The sequence below is a fragment of the Mirounga leonina genome, unplaced genomic scaffold (genome assembly GCF_011800145.1).
Source record: "Mirounga leonina isolate KUSES-001 unplaced genomic scaffold, KU_Mleo_1.0 Mir_53, whole genome shotgun sequence".
Taxonomy (NCBI): Eukaryota; Metazoa; Chordata; class Mammalia; order Carnivora; family Phocidae; genus Mirounga; species Mirounga leonina.
The window spans coordinates 76264453-76283450 of record NW_023270807.1 but is presented as its reverse complement, the minus strand read 5'-3'; the positions used below and the strand labels follow the sequence as shown (position 1 = coordinate 76283450).

The following is an 18998-nucleotide window of genomic DNA, read 5'->3' as shown; positions in this document are numbered from 1 at the left end:
ACTACAATGAGATAGCACCTCACATCGGTCAGAATGGCTAAAATCAACAATGTTGGTGAGGATGTGGAGAAATGGGAATCCTCTTGCACTGTTGGTGGAAATGCAAGAATGTAGAGAACAGTATGGAGTTTCCTCAAAAAGTTAAAAATAGAACTACCCTTTGATCAGCGATTGCACCACTAGGTATTTACTCGAAGAATACAAAAATACTAATTCAAAGGGATACATGCACCCCAATGTTTATAGCAGTGTTATCTAAATAGCCACATTATGGAAACAGCCCAAGTGTCCATTGACTGATGAATGGATAAAGAAGACATGGTGTATACACACACACATACACACACATGCACACGCTATTTAATATATAATGGAATATGACTCAGCCATAAAAAAGAATGAAATCTTGCCATTTGCAATGACATGGATGGAGCTAGAAAGTATTATGCTAAGCAAAATAAGTCAAAGAAAGACAAATACCATATTATTTTACTTATATGTAGAATTTAAGATACAAAAAAATGAGCAAAGGGAAAAAAAGAGAGGGAGGCAAACCAAGAAACAGACTCTTTTTTTTTTTTAATTTTATTTATTTAATTGACAAAGAGAGAGAGAAAGAGACAGTGAGAGAGGGAACACAAGCAGGGGAGTGGGAGAGGGAGAAGCAGGCTTCCCGCCGAGCAGGGAGCCCGATGCGGGCTCGATCCCAGGACCCTGGGATCATGACCCGAGCCGAAGGCAGTCGCTTAACCAACTGAGCCACCCAGGTGCCCCAAGAAACAGACTCTTGACTATAGAGAACGAACTGATGATTACCAGAGCGGATGTGGGTGGGGGATGGGTCAAATAGGTCATGGGGATAAAGGAGGACACTTGTTGTGATGAGCATGGGGTATAAAGAAGCATTAAATCACTATATTGTACACCAGAAACTAATACTATACTGTATGTTAACTAGAATTTAAATAAAAACTTAAAGAAAAAGAATGAGACAACAAATAACTATTTCAGAAAGTGAGCCTTTATAAATGTAAGAAAACAAGGGAGCTATGAAGACTCAATTTGATGGTTGGCCACCATGTTTTTAGAATGAATCCAGTGTGTATAATTCCTTCACCCAGATCAAAAAAAGAAATTATTGTATAAATACTAAACATTTGGAAATAGGAATGATCTGAGAATTCGTTGACAATAAAGTATTAATGCTTAATAAAAAAAAATCCACGTGCTTAACAGTTTAATTCTAATCCAGGGTTTCTTAAACTTAGCACTACTGACCCCCATAGCCAGATAATTCTTTGCCGTCAGGGTCTCCTGGTAGGACTGCAGGATGCTTGGCAGCTTGGCAGCATCCTTAGTCTCTGCCCACTAGATGGCAGTAGCGCTTTCTCTCCCCAGCCCCCACCCTAGTTGCGTCAAAAATGTCTCCAGATACTGCCAAATGTCCTCTCTGAGGCCAAACTGTCACTCTCCCGCAAGTTAAAAACTACTGTTCTACTCTAATACTCTTTATACTCTTTACATAATAGCATGTCATTCAATAACTCTCTGAAATATAGTTTTAATGGCTATAATACATTTTACTGAATATTAATTTAGTGCTACACCTAAGATACTAATTTAGATTCTTCTATAAAAAAAATTTGTATTTGAGAGAACAATCGGGTTCTTTGAAATCTACCCCTCTGGTATATGTAAGATATTAAGTTAGACTTTGTCGATGAAATAATACATAGGAAGTGATTTATACTGTAAAGTTTATTAACTTCCTCCTTTAAAATGTGTCACCCTTTTTCAGTTGGTATAGCTAAGATGATAAAAATAAGACGTATCAGTAACAACTTTCTTGAACAGTGAAGAGTTTATTTGATTACTGTATACAGACATGACCTATGTCAACAATCAAATAAAATATGAGCATGCATATATATCTGAAAATGAAAATAAATTCATTACTCCATTTTTAAAAAATTCAGAATTTTATTATTTTCCTAAAATGTCTAATAAATCAAAATTTACTAAAACTTTGGTTTTGTTTTTGTTCCTTTTAAAATATATGCTTAAATATATATTAAAAGCAAGTATTTTGCTATTTCTACCTACAACATTCACTAAATATTTATGTGTTATGTTAGCTAGTTTAGGAAAGATATAAAAATTAAGGTCTGCATTCCTGAGGAAATCATTTTAGAAACAAGTTACAAGACACAAAAGCCCTAAGAATAAGAAAAGACAGTATAAAGCAACTAGTAAAGTGTTTTGCATAATTCATATTAAAGAAAAACATATGCACACACGTACACCAAAGTTAAGGAAGATAGCAAAATTCATTTAATAGGCATGTTCCACATAAACGATTCGTCACAAATTTTGTGTTCTGAGAGTCCACATGAAAAATCACAGTATGCATAGACTAGAAGCAAAATGAATCAAACAAAAACATCCTGGAGATATTTAGGTTGTCAAACTTTTGTAATTTTTCCAAATCCTTTTAGGGTTTGGGGAAAAGTGTGCATTTTTGATTAAAAATAAATATTCTCTATATGTTTTTGACTATTATTCCTTCCCATCAAAAAAAAAATGTCCTACAAATTCCATAAAGTTTTAAATGAATAGTGTTTGCTTTATATTTACCAAGAAACGGGTTATCTGTTACCATAAAAATGGAATTAAAAATACATCTGGCCACGTAAATCCAAAAGAGAGCAGTGGATTTTGTTGGGTTTATAGATAATGATATGTATTTAAGTGACCATACATTCTTAACCTTTTCCTTGGGTGCAATTTGGAAGTAATATGCCTTTTAATAACCTACATTGGACATCAATGATTGCATTCCAAGTGAGTAGCATCACAACAAAATTGTCTAATACACACATGTTGCTTAGGGCTGCAATGTTACCATAGTTACTACCAGATCAAACATCTCAGGAAAGCAGAGCGATTAAGTCTTTCAATGTACAGAAATTCAGTACTTTTGATAATTTTTGAGCCTTCATTTTTCTTCTTTCTTTGGCTTTTCCAATTGCCTTTGTGTTGTTTCTTCATTTTTCTTTTTTACATCTAAAAAAGATAAATATTTTCATTCACTTATAGAATATAGTGAAATATACTTCATATTATACTGGAATGAAACAGTTGGGATTTCCTTTATGCACCCTAATCATTTTCTCCTTGATTCCGACACACTTTGCCCTCAATCTAGATTTGGACACTACACAAAGGAAAGAAATACGGGTCGGTTTGGCAATCTACATTCTGCTAGTTACCTTTCTCTCCTATTCTCCAGAAGTATTACAAGCCAGGCAGTCTCCTGAGGTATTATTACAATCTCCATTTATAGACTAGTCCATCAAAGCATAGACAGGTTAAGTGACTTGCTCCAAGTCACAGAGCTAGTAAATGACAGAGACACAATTTGGTTCCATAGCCCCACCCCCTTAATGATTTCCCCATAGGCATCACACTCTCTCCGACTTCCTCACACTTTCTACCTCCTCTGCTCTTAGGAGATGATCTTTCTACTTCACAGGAAAAAAAAAAAAATCAAAGCCATCAGATAAAAGCTCCCTCAACTTTCTGCCACCAAACCTCTAAAACTCCGTCATCTGTTTTTCCTACTACCTTCCCTCCTATTACAATGGAAAGTGTGCTCCTCAGGACCGGCTGCACAATTTACTGGAGCCCAGTGCAAAATGAAAATGCAGCACCTCTTATTCAAAAAATATGGAAAACTTCAAGACAGCAACAGTAGCGCCTGGCACCGAGTGCAAACCTCTTCTGAGCCCAAGGGCCCTGTGCAACCACACTCACCCAGACCTTTGGGGCCGGGCCTGGTGCTGCTCAGACTTTCCAGGTCTATTCCTTCATGATCGGGGATCCTATCCGTTTCTGCCTCATCAGGAAGCTGACTCTTAACAATCATCCTCCGCCTCCCTTTCACCTGACTTTCCCTTTCTCCTGACTCCTCATTTCCTCAAGTCACCACCACCTTCACACTAACAAAGGCCTTCTTTCAACCACAAATCTTCCACATACTGTCCTGTCTTTTATCCTTTAAAGTGTATCATCCTTTGCTGTCTCCATTTTAAATGAAAACTATTAAGTCTCTACTGCTTCCCCAAAAGTGCTTACTGAAATCATCACTGGCATCTCTGAAGTTAAATCTGATGGACTCTATTCAGTTCTTCAGCTTTCATTTAGGAAATATGTATTAAGCATGTATTATGTACCAAGCAGTGGAAAAAAAAAAAAATTCCAGCTCTCAGGAGACTTTTAATGAGGGATGTGGGGAAGAAGCAGAACAAGTAAAATATGTGGTATGTGCGGAGTCCTATGTGCTATGGAGGAAATAAAAGAATAGGAGTTGTCAAGAAGTCTTGGGGCCTGGAGGTTGTGGTTTTAGATAGGATTTGCTGGGGAGAAGGGGCATGCGAGTGAAGCCCTGAGAAGGGGCGGGGTGAGCTATGCTGGGAGCAGGGAGAGAGCATCCCAAGCAGAGGGAACAGCAAGGTCAAAGGTGTCAATGTGCAGGAAGGAACTGCAAGGGGGACAGAAGGGAGAAAAAAGATTGGAAAATGGAGTCAGGGAGATACCAAGAGACCAGATCTTTTAGGTGAAAAATGGCAGCTATCTGGACAAATGGGAAAGCAGAGCTGACAATTTTTGCTGATAGATTAGATGTAAAGATGAGAGAAAGAGGGGAAGACAAGGATGACTCCAAGTTTTGGCTCTAGCCACTGGAAGTGTGAAACTGCCATTCACCAAGATGGAGAAGAGGCAGGAAGAGCAGGTGTCAGGAAGAATATCTGGAGTTCTCCCTATTACCCATTAAGTTTGAGATTCCTGTAAGATAGCCAAGCAGAGAGGTCAAGTAGGCAGATGGATTTATGAGTGTGAAGCCAGAGGAGCTTCTGGCTAGAGATAACAAATTTGTGAGTGATCAGGAAGATTATATTATCCCAGTGAAATTGGATGATATCTCAAGAGGAGGGAATGTTGATAGAGAAGAAGTCAAAAGACAGTTCTGGTACCATCTAATTCATTAAGAGATAGGGGACATTAAGAAACAACAGCAGGGGAAGGAACAGCGAGTGAAGCAGGAAGAAAACCAGGAGAGTGGAGTGTTCAGGAAGCCCAGGGAAGAACAGTGTTGAGGGGAAGGGGCATGATCCACAAAGACACAACTGCCAAGAGATCACGTAGGGTGGAGACTAAGAATGGACCACTGATTTCATCAGAGACAATGTCATTTGTGATCTTGAAATAGAGGGGTGGTGTGGTGAGGATCAGAGAAAGAGAGACAAAGGATTTGGAGGCACGTCCTTTCTAAGAGCTTTTTACTAGCTGCTCCTTCTGCAAAGACCATGTTTACCTCTGATCTTCGTGTGCCTCCTGCTTTCTTCAGCTGCCACTGAAAACACACCATCGTCATTCAGGTCTCAGGAAGGGTTGCCCTAATTTCTCGGTCTAGAGTCACGCTGTAACTCTACCACAACATCCTATTTAATTCTCTGATAGAACATATCACTGTTGACATATATTTACTTGTTTATAATTTAACTCTCCCATTGGAGATAGAAGATCCATGACAGCAAGACTTTGTCTGATTCACCACTACACTACGGTTTTTAGAATGGTGCTTAGCACCTAGTGGGCACTAAACTGAACGATGGATCAAATAGTGACAGAGGGAGTTAAGAAAAGGCGCTTTGTGACATTTACCGCTGCCACCCTCTGTCATTTCTTGCTGATATGTTACCAGGCATCATTGTCCTCCCTATCATGGTTATTAATTTATAAGACATAGATTAAAACAGAGTATGAACCAGGCAAATTTCAGGCAGGTTAATTTCATGCAGGACGCAAGGCATTTGAGATCCTAGAGTTCTTCCCGCCTAAAAATATTTATCAAAAACAACGACAACAAAAACCAAAGAGGACAGATCTGAGGGAAACTACCTAAAAACCACTTAATAATCCATCTAATAATCCCTTTGCCCTTCCCTCTAAGGGAATGTGAACTTGCTTGGAACAATCCTTTTTCTTTTGCTAGTAAATTCCTTGGCTCACCCTCCTTCTCATAAAAACCCTTCATTTTGTACAACTCCTCAGGGCTCCCCTCTAACTTGTTAGATAGGATGTTGCCTGATTCATGAATCCCTTAATAAAGTCAATTATATCTTCAAATTTACTTAGTTGGATTTTTGTTATTTAACGATATAAAAATAGTAACAATATTCTTTCAGATAATGGTCTCTAGTGACCAAAATAAAATGGTGAAGACTACTAATTCTCCTACCATGTATTTTTTCTTTTCATTTAGGTAATGTCAACAAGCATTAAGGTTTTGTGTGTGTGTGTGTGTGTGTGTGTTTGGGGCATGTAAACTTTAATTAGGCCTGTCAGGCTAATAAGTAACTTAGCTTCTCCACCTCTCTGGTTGAGGATGGCCCTTCAACAGCAATATCATGTTCTGATAACCATATTCCATTTTCAAACTTAAAAGGCCAAAACCATTACACACATTTTTATTTATTTTCTTTCTTTCCCTTTTCCCATCTTATAATAGTTTGTATGGGGGCGCCTGGGTGGCTCAGTCGGTTAAGCGACTGCCTTCGGCTCAGGTCATGATCCTAGAGTCCCGGGATCGAGTCCCGCATCGGGCTCTCTGCTCAGCGGGGAGTCTGCTTCTCCCTCTCCCACTCCCCCATCTTGTGCTCTCTCACTCTCTCTCTCTCTCAAATAAATAAATAAAATCTTTAAAAAACAAATAGTTTGTATGTACATATGTACTTTTTTGCTATTATTTGTAGTGTCTCATATGAGAAATGCAATGACCACTGGGAACAAGTGAGGTGTCCCTGGCCAAACAAAGATATACTTATTTCATAGGGATCAAACCAGGAACATTTGTAACTTTATCAGGTAACAAATAATGTCCTGAAGCAGAGGACCAAGAGCCTTCTTCTGGGACTTGCATGAATAGGGTGGATGTGTAGAAGCTGCTAGCCTCTTGCCTCCTTGGCAGCAGGAATAAATTTCTACACACATACTGAAGTCTACCTTGACATCTAAAATGGGGCACAAGGCACAGGTATCTTAGTAATGACTTGGAACTGAAATTTTCTTTAACCTTCATGAATGTTTTTTAAATAAAAAGACTTCTTTAAAAATTTACTGACAGTATGATTATATTTATTTCCAGAAGACCAAACTCCGGAAGCTAGATGAACTGTATGTAAGCAATGGGGAGACAAACCCAAGTTTTCCTTCATTGGTTTGACAGCTCCCCTTTGTCCTTAATTCAACTTTTTCCACTGAAGAATGGTTACCTTTTATACAAATACTCACCTTACAGATCTCATCTTCAACTGATAATAAACTGCTTTTTAGATATGAGAAATAGAAGGGCTTATAGAATACTATAGTGAAGCCCAGGCTTCCAAAGTGGTTTGCTAATGGATGACAGGGGGAAAACTATTCTATTTCTGAGTGTTTCTCGATAAATTTTTAAGTTTATTGAGGGAAGGGATTATATTTGTTCACATTTTATTCCCAATAATGAGCACTATGAGTGACTCTACATGTCCACCAAATACATAAATGTTCAGCTTGCACATACACATTGGGAGAGAAAAAGATGAAGCTGTTCACTTTCAGAAAGCCTAAAAAAAATGTACTTAGCCTTCAACAAAAATTGAGAGATCTTAGTCAACACGTAAGAAAAAAGAGCACTTATAACTAGTTAAAACTGAGACTGTTCCAGAGGCAAGGATTGATTAAGAAGAGAGGGCTGATAATTCGAAGAGAATTTGTGCGTTACCTTCCTTCATGGAGAGGGCCTCCAGTTTGAGGGGCAACTCTGAGGGCCCACCTGTCCCGGCTGAGCCCTGGATGTCTGGCACAGCATTCCGGCGGCCGGTCCTGGCCGAAGATGCAAAATTATTGACCACAGACTCCACATCAGTCATTTCTGATGGATCTGTCCTCATAACAACATCTGCAAATAGAACGTGCACATGAAGAAGAGGATGAGCCTATTTTGAGGTAAATGTTCACGGTGGCGGTGAAAGGCGTGGCCAGATCAGAACCACAACAGGCTTGAGAATGGAATCACTGATCACACCTTGCGTCTCTGTCTACTGTTACAGTCCTGAAGCTTCCATTTGCACATTCTCAGCAGTGTTCAGTGTGAGCCAGCTTGCTATAAATAACCCCTGAGCTGAATAAGCCACTTGGATGCTTTAGGGTGCAGTAATCTCTTGCCTTTTGTTCTATTTTTCTGTGGATGGATCAGCCGAACGAGGGCTTGGAAGGAAATGAAAACTGACTTGTTCGGCCCCTCCTGTAGGGACCCTGCCTGCCAGGATCTGTTTGTGGTGCTTGTTCAGGCTGAAACCAAATCACTATAATTTGTAGGGCCCACACGAAACACACTTGGCTCTTACTCCTTAGAAATTCAACTTCATCTCAGAGGTGTTTTGCCCCAGTGACAGCTGCGTATCGCAGTCTGCTTGGGCCTCAGACCTAATTTTCAACAGCCTCATGTTCGTGTTTAGGAGAGTAGAACCTGTATTGCCTCTTCTTCTTTATTTATTTATTTATTTATTTATTTATTTATTTAAAGATTTTTATTTATTTATTTATTTATTTGAGAGAGAGAGAATGAGAGACAGAGAGCACAAGAGGGAGGAGGGTCAGAGGGAGAAGCAGACTCCCTGCCGAGCAGGGAGCCCAATGCAGGACTCGGTCCAGGACTCCAGGATCATGACCTGAGCCAAAGGCAGTCGCTTAACCAACTGAGCCACCCAGGCGCCCGCCTCTTCTTGCCTTTAAGTGGACCTGATAATTCCTAGCGCTTTTCAAAGCATTCTTTTTTTTTTTTTCTTTAAGATTTTATTTATTCATTTGAGACACAGAGATACAGAGAGAGAGAGAGAGAGCATGAGCAGTGGGAGAGGCAGAGGGAGAGGGAGAAGCAGACTCCCAGCTGAGCCAGGAGCCCGACACGGGGCTCGATCCCAGGACCCCAGGATCATGACCCGAGCCGAAGGCAGACGCCTAACCATCTGAGCCACCCAGGCGCCCCCAAAGCATTCTTTATCGTCCTAGTAATTGTCTCTACGAAAGAATTCTCAGGAAATCATTTACCGTACAGGGAGGCAGGGAGGCAGCCGATACTGTTTGTTCTAAAACTAACCCTCTTTCATATGATGTTTTCTAATGAATCTTCCCTAAGAAGTCAAAGCTGAGTAGGATCTCAAAAGCCCTGGTGGCAGCAAACATTTATTGAGAACCTATTAAGTCCTAGGCCCTCAGCTGGGCAACTGAGAGTACAAAGGAATAATAGACTCTCCGTTTTTAGGGGACTTTTACTCTCAAAGGGGAGAAAGAAGGTATACATGCGAGGACAGATAACATCATACCACAGAATGTGCTGAGTATCAACCAAGGGATGGAGGCAATCAATTGTGGTACTGGAGGGCAGAAATATGTGAGTCTTGACCTACCCATTTCACTGTTGTTGGAAGGGGGCCCTTTCCAATCGGTTAACTTCAATTCAGGAAATGATAAAAATAAAGTGAAACAGTCACAAAACACAGTGCGTTTCGTATTCGAAACACAACTCCTTTGGTTCAGCGGACCCAAGGAACGGCACGCTGAGCTTAGCGTGGGCCTCGGGAGTCCAGGAGTAGGCGAGGCTCCTTCCCCAAATAGGCTCATCTTTGCAGGAATCGTGAAAAATTTGAGAACGAGGCTAGATTTTCAGACACAACTTTGGAATCAATTAGACTTCTCACTGTTTAGTATTTGCCAACTGTCTGGCATTGACGGACCGCGTAGAGTAATCTAAAGGGCACCAGACTGTTAAGACAAAAAGAACTTCACCGCATTACAGGCTTGTAGGTGATACTGGCTAATTCATTTAATTTCTCTGAGTCACAGTTCCTCCCTGTGTAAGGGGTATAAAAATACTAGCCTGACTGATTCACAGTATTCTTGGGAAGAACTAATGAGGTAGAGGATATAGAAACTCCTCATTAACTCTAAAACTATATGTTTGTTTACTGGCATCATCGTTCACATCTCACAAAGTTTTATTTACTCCACCGCCCCTCTATGTATCCCTTTAATCCTACCAAGAAACATCTTCCTACTGGAAGAGGAAGCTTCCTAAGAGGGAAACTAAATTTATTCAATACAACATGAACATTTTCATATCTATTATCTCACTTTAAACCTCCCAATAATCTTATGAGGTAGTAAGGAATAACCCCCACTAGATGGATATGGAGACCAGGGCTCAGGGAGTTTAAATGATTTATTTAGTCACACAGCTGCTCATGTAGCAGACAAGCAAGCAAATCCAGTTTCAGTTCACTCTTAAGGCACGATGATGTGGATTACCAAAAAAATTATCTTCCCAAATCCCTGTGATATGTATAGACAGACATACAATCGTTATTTTCAACTCTGCCCTGCATTACTTTTTAAATAGGGAAAATTATATATATATATGTATGTTATGTATGTGTGTGTGTTTGTGAGGGAGAGAGGAAGAGAGGAAGAGGTTCCCTACCATTTCACAGGTGTTCTTTTCTGGCTTAAATGTTTGGTTATCTTGTGAGCCTCCTCCTTGTGCCCCCAGCCCCATGATACATGAATGTTAATTAGAGATCTCTTCTCTATAGCTTGTGAGATGTGACTGACACCAAGTTTGGAAAAAGATCCCATTTGCAGGCTTCTACTCTGTCCTCAGCCAGTTAACAGCGCATCAGAAGCCATGGGCATGATCAAGTGTTTATTTCTGTGGAGCATCTTCCTATGTCACGCAAATAAATTAACTATACTAAGATTGGAGGACCAGTTCTATGAATACCTTGATTATTCCTGGCCTGATATCCAAAATCTTAAAATTGAAGATAATGATACATATAAAAATATTAAGATATGCTATTTAGAATATTTAAATGCTATATATTTTATGTTAAAGGTGTGAGTAAACTTCTTCAGTAAGATGCTCTATGTTAAAAGAAGTATTGAATTAGAATTTGTATATTATTGAAAGGGAACTTCCAAAAGGTGGCCTGTAGAGTAGGCGGTCAACATGGAAGAAGAAATTCTGGTCTCCAAGTTTATTTCAAGGCTTCTTTGCTGTTGGCTGCTATTTTGGAAGTTTTTGCTTTTGCCTTTACATTATTATTTCAGACATAGGCTTTCTAAATGAACCCTTTTTTGTCAATTAGTGTTAGAAAGCAAGATCATCACAAAACTCTCAAAAAGTCTGTCAAAGTTATACTCGTTAACTACCATTTTAAGATCAGAAACAGAACTGGATGTGAAGGGAGGCCAAGCCAAACAGGCTGCTTTACTTGGGAGCTTTACTTGGTCATTTCCAAGCTCTCTCTCTTCCTTCCCAGGACCATCTTCCTTTCAGAGCCTGCCGTGCTGAGTGGCCAGGATGCCAAGCTCCTCCGCAAAACAGCAGTTCACCCAGCCCGGCCCTCCAGGGCTGTGGCGAGAGGGAGTTCTCTACTGTGAAAAGTCATCTCATCTTCCTGGCAGAAGGTGTCAGTGGCTTAGAGCTCACTGGGGGGTAGGAACACTGGAACCCACAGGGTGATTCTCAAATGGGCTCTTTTCATTCTCTGGCAAGGAGATTTATTGCAGCATTAGAAATAATCTGGAAGTCTGTGAGGGAAGAATGGTCGAATAAACTATATATATTATATTATGGAACATTATACAGCTACTATAAAGAATGTCCTAAATCCAGTTAGATCTGGGGCGCCTGGGTGGCTCAGTCGGCTAAGCGGCTGCCTGTGGCTCAGGTCATGATCCCAGGGTCCTGGGATAGAGCCCCGCATCGGGCTCCCTGCTCAGCGGGAAGCCTGCTTCTCCCTCTCCCTCTGCCTGCCACTCTGCCTACTTGTGCTGTCTCTCTATCTCTCTGTCAAATAAATAAATAAAATCTTTAAAAAAAAAATCCAGTTAGATCTACCTACAGAAATGTGTCCATGACACATTGTAAAATAAAGCAAATTTTAAAAGTAATACACTGTGGGGGAGGGGAAGTAATGAATATAATATGATCTCAACTTTGTAAGAAGAATAAAAAATGCTAGCTGAAAATATAAGAGAGAACAAGGAGAATATTAACCATTTGGTGGTACTTCTTTATGTATGTTAACTTGTAATAATGAGCATGTATTATCATTGTAATTTAAAAGTACTGAAAGACACGGGGCACCTGGGTGGCTCAGTTGGTTAAGCGACTGCCTTGGGCTCAGGTCATGATCCTGGAGTCCCGGGATCGAGTCCCATATCGGGCTCCCTCTGACCCTCCCCCCTCTCATGCTCTCTCTCTCTATCTCATTCTCTCTCTCAGATAAATAAATAAAATCTTTAAAAAAAAAAAAAGTACTGAAAGACATTCACCTGGCAAAACTAAGAATACACAGATATTCCAGCACAGAGAGTCTCTAAAAGTCACACTTTGACAATTTAGCCAAAAATAGCGTATCTTTAAGTGTAAGCTTCTCCCTGTCCAAAGAGTCATCTTACATGCCTGTCGTTATTATCTTCTGCAACATTGATTGCATATGTCTGATTTTTTTTTTTAGAGGGATGATTATATACATAGTAAAAGAAGATCAAAATGGAGCAACCAAGTCTAGCTAAAAGAGTCTCCTTTAAAATAGGGTTGGGAGGCCATGAGGGAAGAGGAATTTATGCACATCCTCAACAGAGAAACTATGAACTTTTTGAACTTTTAAGCCAGCCGCAAGCCCTCAGCCTGGACTTAACTTCCTCCTCACCGTGGCAACTGGATCACCCATGGTCTTCGCTTCTAAAGGAGCCAATTTGGTTTAACAAGCTTCAATCCTTCGTTTGCATACACAACCAATCCCAGTTAACCCAACTTCAATCCCTCTTTCTCACACAGAGGACCTGAAAACTACACTCCTAACCTTCCACCTTTATAACTCTGCCTGCCCCCCCCCCCCCACCCGCCTTTATCTTCCTTGGAACACAATATGGGTGTCTACCTGAATCTGTGTTTCCCTAACTGCAATTCCAGTTGCCCAAATAAATGTCTATCCGCTTTAATTTTCAGTGAATCCTTTCTTGGTCAACATTATAGAGAGAGAGAACTGCTCTCTTCAAATGCTTTGTGACATTTAAAAAATATATAAACCCACAGAAAGAGGAGGAAATAGTACTAATAAATAAATACAGAAGAGAGATTAACATCCAAGTTCTTTTAATTTTCTGGGCTTAAAAAGCTAGTTAGGTTTATGTTTGCTAACCAAGGCAGCTGACTCACTAGCAACTCTTCCTCTTCTTCTACAGAATTAGGTGGGGAATCTGGGTGAGTTCTGCTTTGTCAACTGCGGGTGATTACAGGAGCTGAAACCATTTGGACGTTTGGGGATTTCACAGATGTCCTCGCATGCCCCCAGCAAGGTGATGTAATTTTCATCTCTTTTGAAAGAGATGAAGGCACCATTTTCAGGGTGCCTTAACCAAAGCCCGTCCCCCAGTCACATATACACACATGCTGGCATTTGCAGCGATGCAATATCGAAAATGCAACATCAGCACAACTGAAGAGGACAAAGATGTTCAAGCTAAATGGAGACCTGGAGGAAGACATATATATATGTAATATATATGTACTTTACATATGTATGTACACATGTGTATTTATATATAAAATCACTAGTCAGCTCCCAGTGGGCTCAAAAGAGCCTGCTAAGAAAGGAGTGTGTTAGTACATTTTAAGTATAATCAGAAACAAAAGTTTTTGCAACTTCTTTCTCTCCCAGTGGAGATGGCCCACCCTCTTAGCTCACACTCATTCTTTTCTCAAGTTTCCTTACTTGAAGCCAAGACAGCAAGAAGGTGATTACCTTCTCTCTAATCTCTGGATCCATATCACTCACTTCATCCCCCACAGTGAAACTCATTCTGCATGTAAGACTTGAAATACACTTCTTACCCGCTAAATTAGTTCTCTAGGGGTATGAGTCAGGCTATCTGAAAAAAAAAAAACACTTAAAGTAACAAAGAAGAACATATATTTTGGAAAATTAGTGCTTTTCCTGGTCAAAAGAAAGAGAGGATGAGATAGAGCAAGACATGGACTGGTCTCAGTTGATAAATTCCTCATCTGTCTCTCTCCCGCTTTCAGCACCTTAATACCTTATGCTAGATTTCTTCAGTTCTCTGCCTACAGCTCGTATTTTGCAAGATTTTCTGTTCTGGAGTGCAAAAACTTCTTCCAAACAAGGTGAGAGAACTATAATAATTGCCTCTTAATGTGGACCAACAAAAACAGATGATCATTTATTCATCCAGTCGACATTTATCAAGCTCCTACTAAATTATTAAGTGCCAGGCCCTGTGCTAGGCCCACAAGCTACAAAGAGGAATCCACAGTCTGGTGAGATCAAACACACTTTGATCTTTTCAGTAGCTTTCTTGTCCTCAAATCCTGTTCTTTGGAAATAAAGTGTCCACCTCTAAAAATGGGAATCCTAACACAGCTATTCACCTAAGTACCAAGACCATTTTAGGCTAAACAGAGTTTACATGAAATGTATACCTATATAAAAACTATTTTTTTTAACTTAGAGATCTTCCTTTTTTTTTTTTTTGGTAATTCCTCCACATATGGAGTTTCTGTGCCTCAAGTACAAGCCAGAGGAAATTCTACCTCTTGTCTGTTGACACACATATTATTTTTCATGCTTAAATTCTTGCCTGATAATGATTTAAACAGACCCTTCAACATATATTGGTAGGCACATGAAAGCTATTTTTACCACCAGAATTTTTGACAACTTAAACCTAAAAATTCTAAATATAACAAATTGATTTTCCTATAATCTTCCAGATAAAGTAGTGAGCAAATATGAAAACCTTTCTGGCACAATAACATTCTTATACTAAGATAGGGTCACTTAGAATAACAATATGGACTGATGTGGATAAAGATAAGAACATCGAATTCACTAAGCATGTAATCTCCTTGAGTGTAGGGGTCACATTTAACTTGACATCCTACTTTTTCTTTTCCTGCTAGAAAAACTTACCCAAAACACGTCCTCCATAAAGGATTGTGGGGAGTTAGTTTGCCACAGGCCAACCCCTACCCCTTGCAGCTTCCCAAAATAGTAAGAGATACAGACCCAGACACCAGTGATGCATTAACGTGACACAGCCAGTTTGTGTTTGTTTGTGTGTTTTCTAAGTTCAGACAGTATTCTTTCTGCCATTATCATGACTCCCCCTGCTCCTCTCCAAAACAGATTTCCCTAATTATTAGTACGTTATTTTAGCAGCACATACGTGTGCGCGGGCATTATGCATGATGGGTGGTATCCAGCACACACAGTGATATTTTCAGTTCTCCTTTAGATGAACGTAATTCTAAATGGTTTTAAGTTGTTGCAGAGTATCCCTCTTATTTTACATCTGACATAGTTTGGGCCTTTTACTTCCCACCTTTTTATTTCTATCTTTCTGAGTGATCAGAATTGAGAGCACTTAGCTTGAATTAGAAGGAACCATTCTCATTTTTTTTGCCCCCACTTTACCTCAAACCCTACCTGTACGCCTTCATTCTCACATATTCCTCACATTTTCCTTTCTACTCAAGGGACTCAAATATCATTGTTTTCTTATTTTATTAAGGTTCTGGAGCCTACTTAAGGAAGTATGTGGATTCAATTCAAAAAGTATTTATTTAACACCGACTGTGTGTAAAGCACTGTGCTATTTACCACAGTAAGTAAAGACTTCTCCTGCCTCAACTGGAGACCTGGAAAGGCTGCATGCCAGGCAGCTCCCCGACATGCACAGAGGAAGGAGTGGTTAGTTCCAAAAGAGAAGATGGGGCAGAGCTGCAGAGGGGGGTCCCAGGGAAAGAGCGAGCAAATTCCAGAGAGAGACTGCTCTCAGATCATTCACTTCTCATCTTTGCCTTTCCAACCATTTTCGGACACAAAGTGTTCTTAGCTTTCAAAAAAGGCACAAAGACTCTCCAAGCTCACAAAAGCCCAAGAACTGAATTTTCACAAAAATGAAATAATTTTGAGGATCCCATGGTTTGCTTGCACCATTTCCATGCCAGAGTGAACACAACCTGTCTGTGCAGGGGGTGTCAATGCAAGTCCTAAGAAGTCAGTTCCTTTTTTTAATGAGACGGTGGTTTTAAAATGTCAAGTGACTTTTGATGACATCAGTAGGAAGGAGAAAAAGGGAAGCTAATCTGACCAACGTGGTCATGGTAGAAATGACTTTGTATCCCTCTAAATAGTACACGGGCTGGCACATAGTTGCCCAATAAATTCAATAAATAAATATTGAATTAATAGCTGATATCTATAAATTATGGGCAGGCAAACATAGCTAGTGAAGGGGCTTTTAATTATTAATATTCTCAATAAAGACTGATGTTCAGTTAATCAAATATTAAAATGAATTTTATGACATTACCAATAAAGTAGGGCAGGATGTAGGCTAGTGGCAAATACAATGCCTTGGAGGCATGGGTAACATCAATTGTCATATGCAGAGCAGAAGTTAATGCAAAAACTCTTATGGAATCACCCTCACCCAAGGATCTGAACAGTTACACTCTTCAGACATCAGGTCTTTGGAAGGGATTCATAAACATTAAACTGTGAACAGACTGCCCTACCTAAAGTCAGTTAACACACAATTCTATCAGCTTTCCCTTGTGCAAATATGAAGTCCTCTAACACTTTAAATAGCCCAGATCCTATAGTTTTAACTCATTCAACTAATTCTCTTTCACCATTTTCATTCTCAACAAGGGGAAAAAATAGAGCCTTTAGCCTCTGGGCTTATTTTCTTTGCCTAAGATTATCATTGAGAGTGATACATCTATGACAAAAAATAGTCCTATAATTACTATTCCAGTATAAAGGTAATCTAAAGCAATAGCTTAAGCTTGGACACTTTAAACTGCCTGCTTTTATTTCAGAAAACTTTTATAACTTATATATGCTCATCTACCTTCAAAAGGAAAAATGCAGTGATACAAAAGAACTATTTTTACTAACGTACACAAATTTATATATATAAATGTGTACCGTATTCATCAAAGCCATTACTTTAGGAAGCTACATTTGTATTCCACCTCTCAAAATATTTTTGTGATTTCATCAGTGCAACCCAATTTATACTCCTATATAATATAATGGAAGAATAATGCTACATGTAAAATATAATGTTATATTTTATAGTGAACAGTTTTTAATTAAAAACTATCCCAATTGATCACCCATTTCTTTGTACTGAAATGACTTCAGGTTTTCTTCAAAGCTTCCTTAAGTAATTTAGATTTGCATATATTCAGAAGAATTCTATTTCAATATTTCAGAGCAGAGCTTTGAGCAAAGACAGCATTACTGAACTACCTTAATACATCCTTGGAATGACTGCCCTTAAATTAGTCCTCATATTTATTAAGCAGTCCAAATGGAGCAATGGAAAGTTTGGTCACCTAAAAGTGAGCATGTAGCAGAATCTTGCATTGCCTTCTAATAAACTAGCAACTTTCTTTCCTTTTTTTTTTAATTTTATTTATTTATTTGACAGAGAGAGACACAGTGAGAGAGGGTACACAAGCAGGGGGAGTGAGAGAGGGAGAAGCAGGCTTCCCGCTGAGCAGGGAGCCCAACGCGGGGCTCGGGGCTCGATCCCAGGACCCTGGGATCATGACCTGAGCTGAAGGCAGACGCTTAACAACTGAACCACCCAGGTGCCCCTAAACTTGCAACTTTCAACAAGACATTTAACTTCTCTAAGTTTCCACATTTATCAAAAGTAGAATTAATATTATCTATTTACTACCTTGGAACCCAACAAACTAATGGATATAAATGTGCTTGGTTAATGACCACACAAATGAAATTTGTTTAGAAATCAATCATATTAATTTATAGGCACTATAATAGATTATCATTATAAACATTGATTATCCTGTTAAAGAAGGCTTTTCCTTTGGCTCTAGAGACAGCCTCTGACATTGTAAGTTACAAAGACAAGAAAAGATTAACACAGAGATATTTCCAGAAATTTGGTGTTTAGGAGGAAAACAAGAACATAAAAAATTTACATTCTGCACCCCAAAACCCCTCCAAGTTGGCTACCTTTCTGCAACATCTCTTCCAGATAAGCCACCTGTCATAGAAGACCGCATCTCCCTTACACCATTCATCATGGTTTCTCCCTAAGGGTAAACCATTTGTATACTTTCAGCAACAAACCATGTTTGAGTGTTTCATTACTAGCTAAAATGGGATTGGAATTCTCTATTTCTTCATGAAACCTGAAAAACAATTCTTAATCTGAGTAATAGCATAACGACATTATATGGTGAGGAAAGAAGGATCACAAAATTCGTGAGAGAATTCTGCCTCCTCAGTAAGGCTCCTCACCCCGTTTAAAACAATGTCTTCTCCCGGTCGCTCCTAACCTCCCTTAACTTGCTCTACTCTCCCTTAGCACTTAGTAGCTATAACACGTATTATAACTTACTATGATTGCACTGCTGTTTACTATCTCCCTCTACTACAATGTAAGCTCCACAAAGGCATAGGTTTTTGTAGGCACAGGTTTTTATAGGTTTTTCACTGATGTATCCATAGCACTAAGTCATGCCTGGCACTCACTCAGTAGGTACTCTGATAGAGTTTGTTTACTGAATGAAACAATTATCCTTCCACATCTCTCTTTCAAAATGAATTCTTTTCTTTTTGCATATGAAAATAATACATGCTCATTGTTGGAAAAAAAATGACAATTCTTCTGGAAGAAAAAAAAGGAAATTTCCTTTTACCCATTATCCAGTGATAGTACTATTATAATTCTGGTGCATATCCTACCAGAATTTTTTCAGTGTTCACATACACAGATGCACACAAACATCTTACATGTCTGTATTTTGAAGTTAGATTATA

General features: G+C 39.3%; 1 protein-coding gene across 2 annotated transcripts in view; it reads right to left on the bottom strand.

Moving 5' to 3' along the window:
- Window positions 1-2308: 2308 nt before the first annotated feature.
- PKIB (cAMP-dependent protein kinase inhibitor beta) overlaps window positions 2309-18998 on the bottom strand; it is a 102738-nt gene continuing 86048 nt past the window's right edge. For both annotated transcript variants that reach the window (XM_034990483.1, XM_034990484.1), the window contains 2 exons: window positions 7826-8002; window positions 2309-3063 (listed from right to left, as the gene is read on the bottom strand). In XM_034990483.1, the coding sequence (XP_034846374.1) occupies window positions 2996-3063; window positions 7826-7994 (237 nt within the window). In that variant the 5' untranslated portion in view covers window positions 7995-8002 and the 3' untranslated portion in view covers window positions 2309-2995. The remainder of the gene's footprint in view (window positions 3064-7825; window positions 8003-18998) is intronic.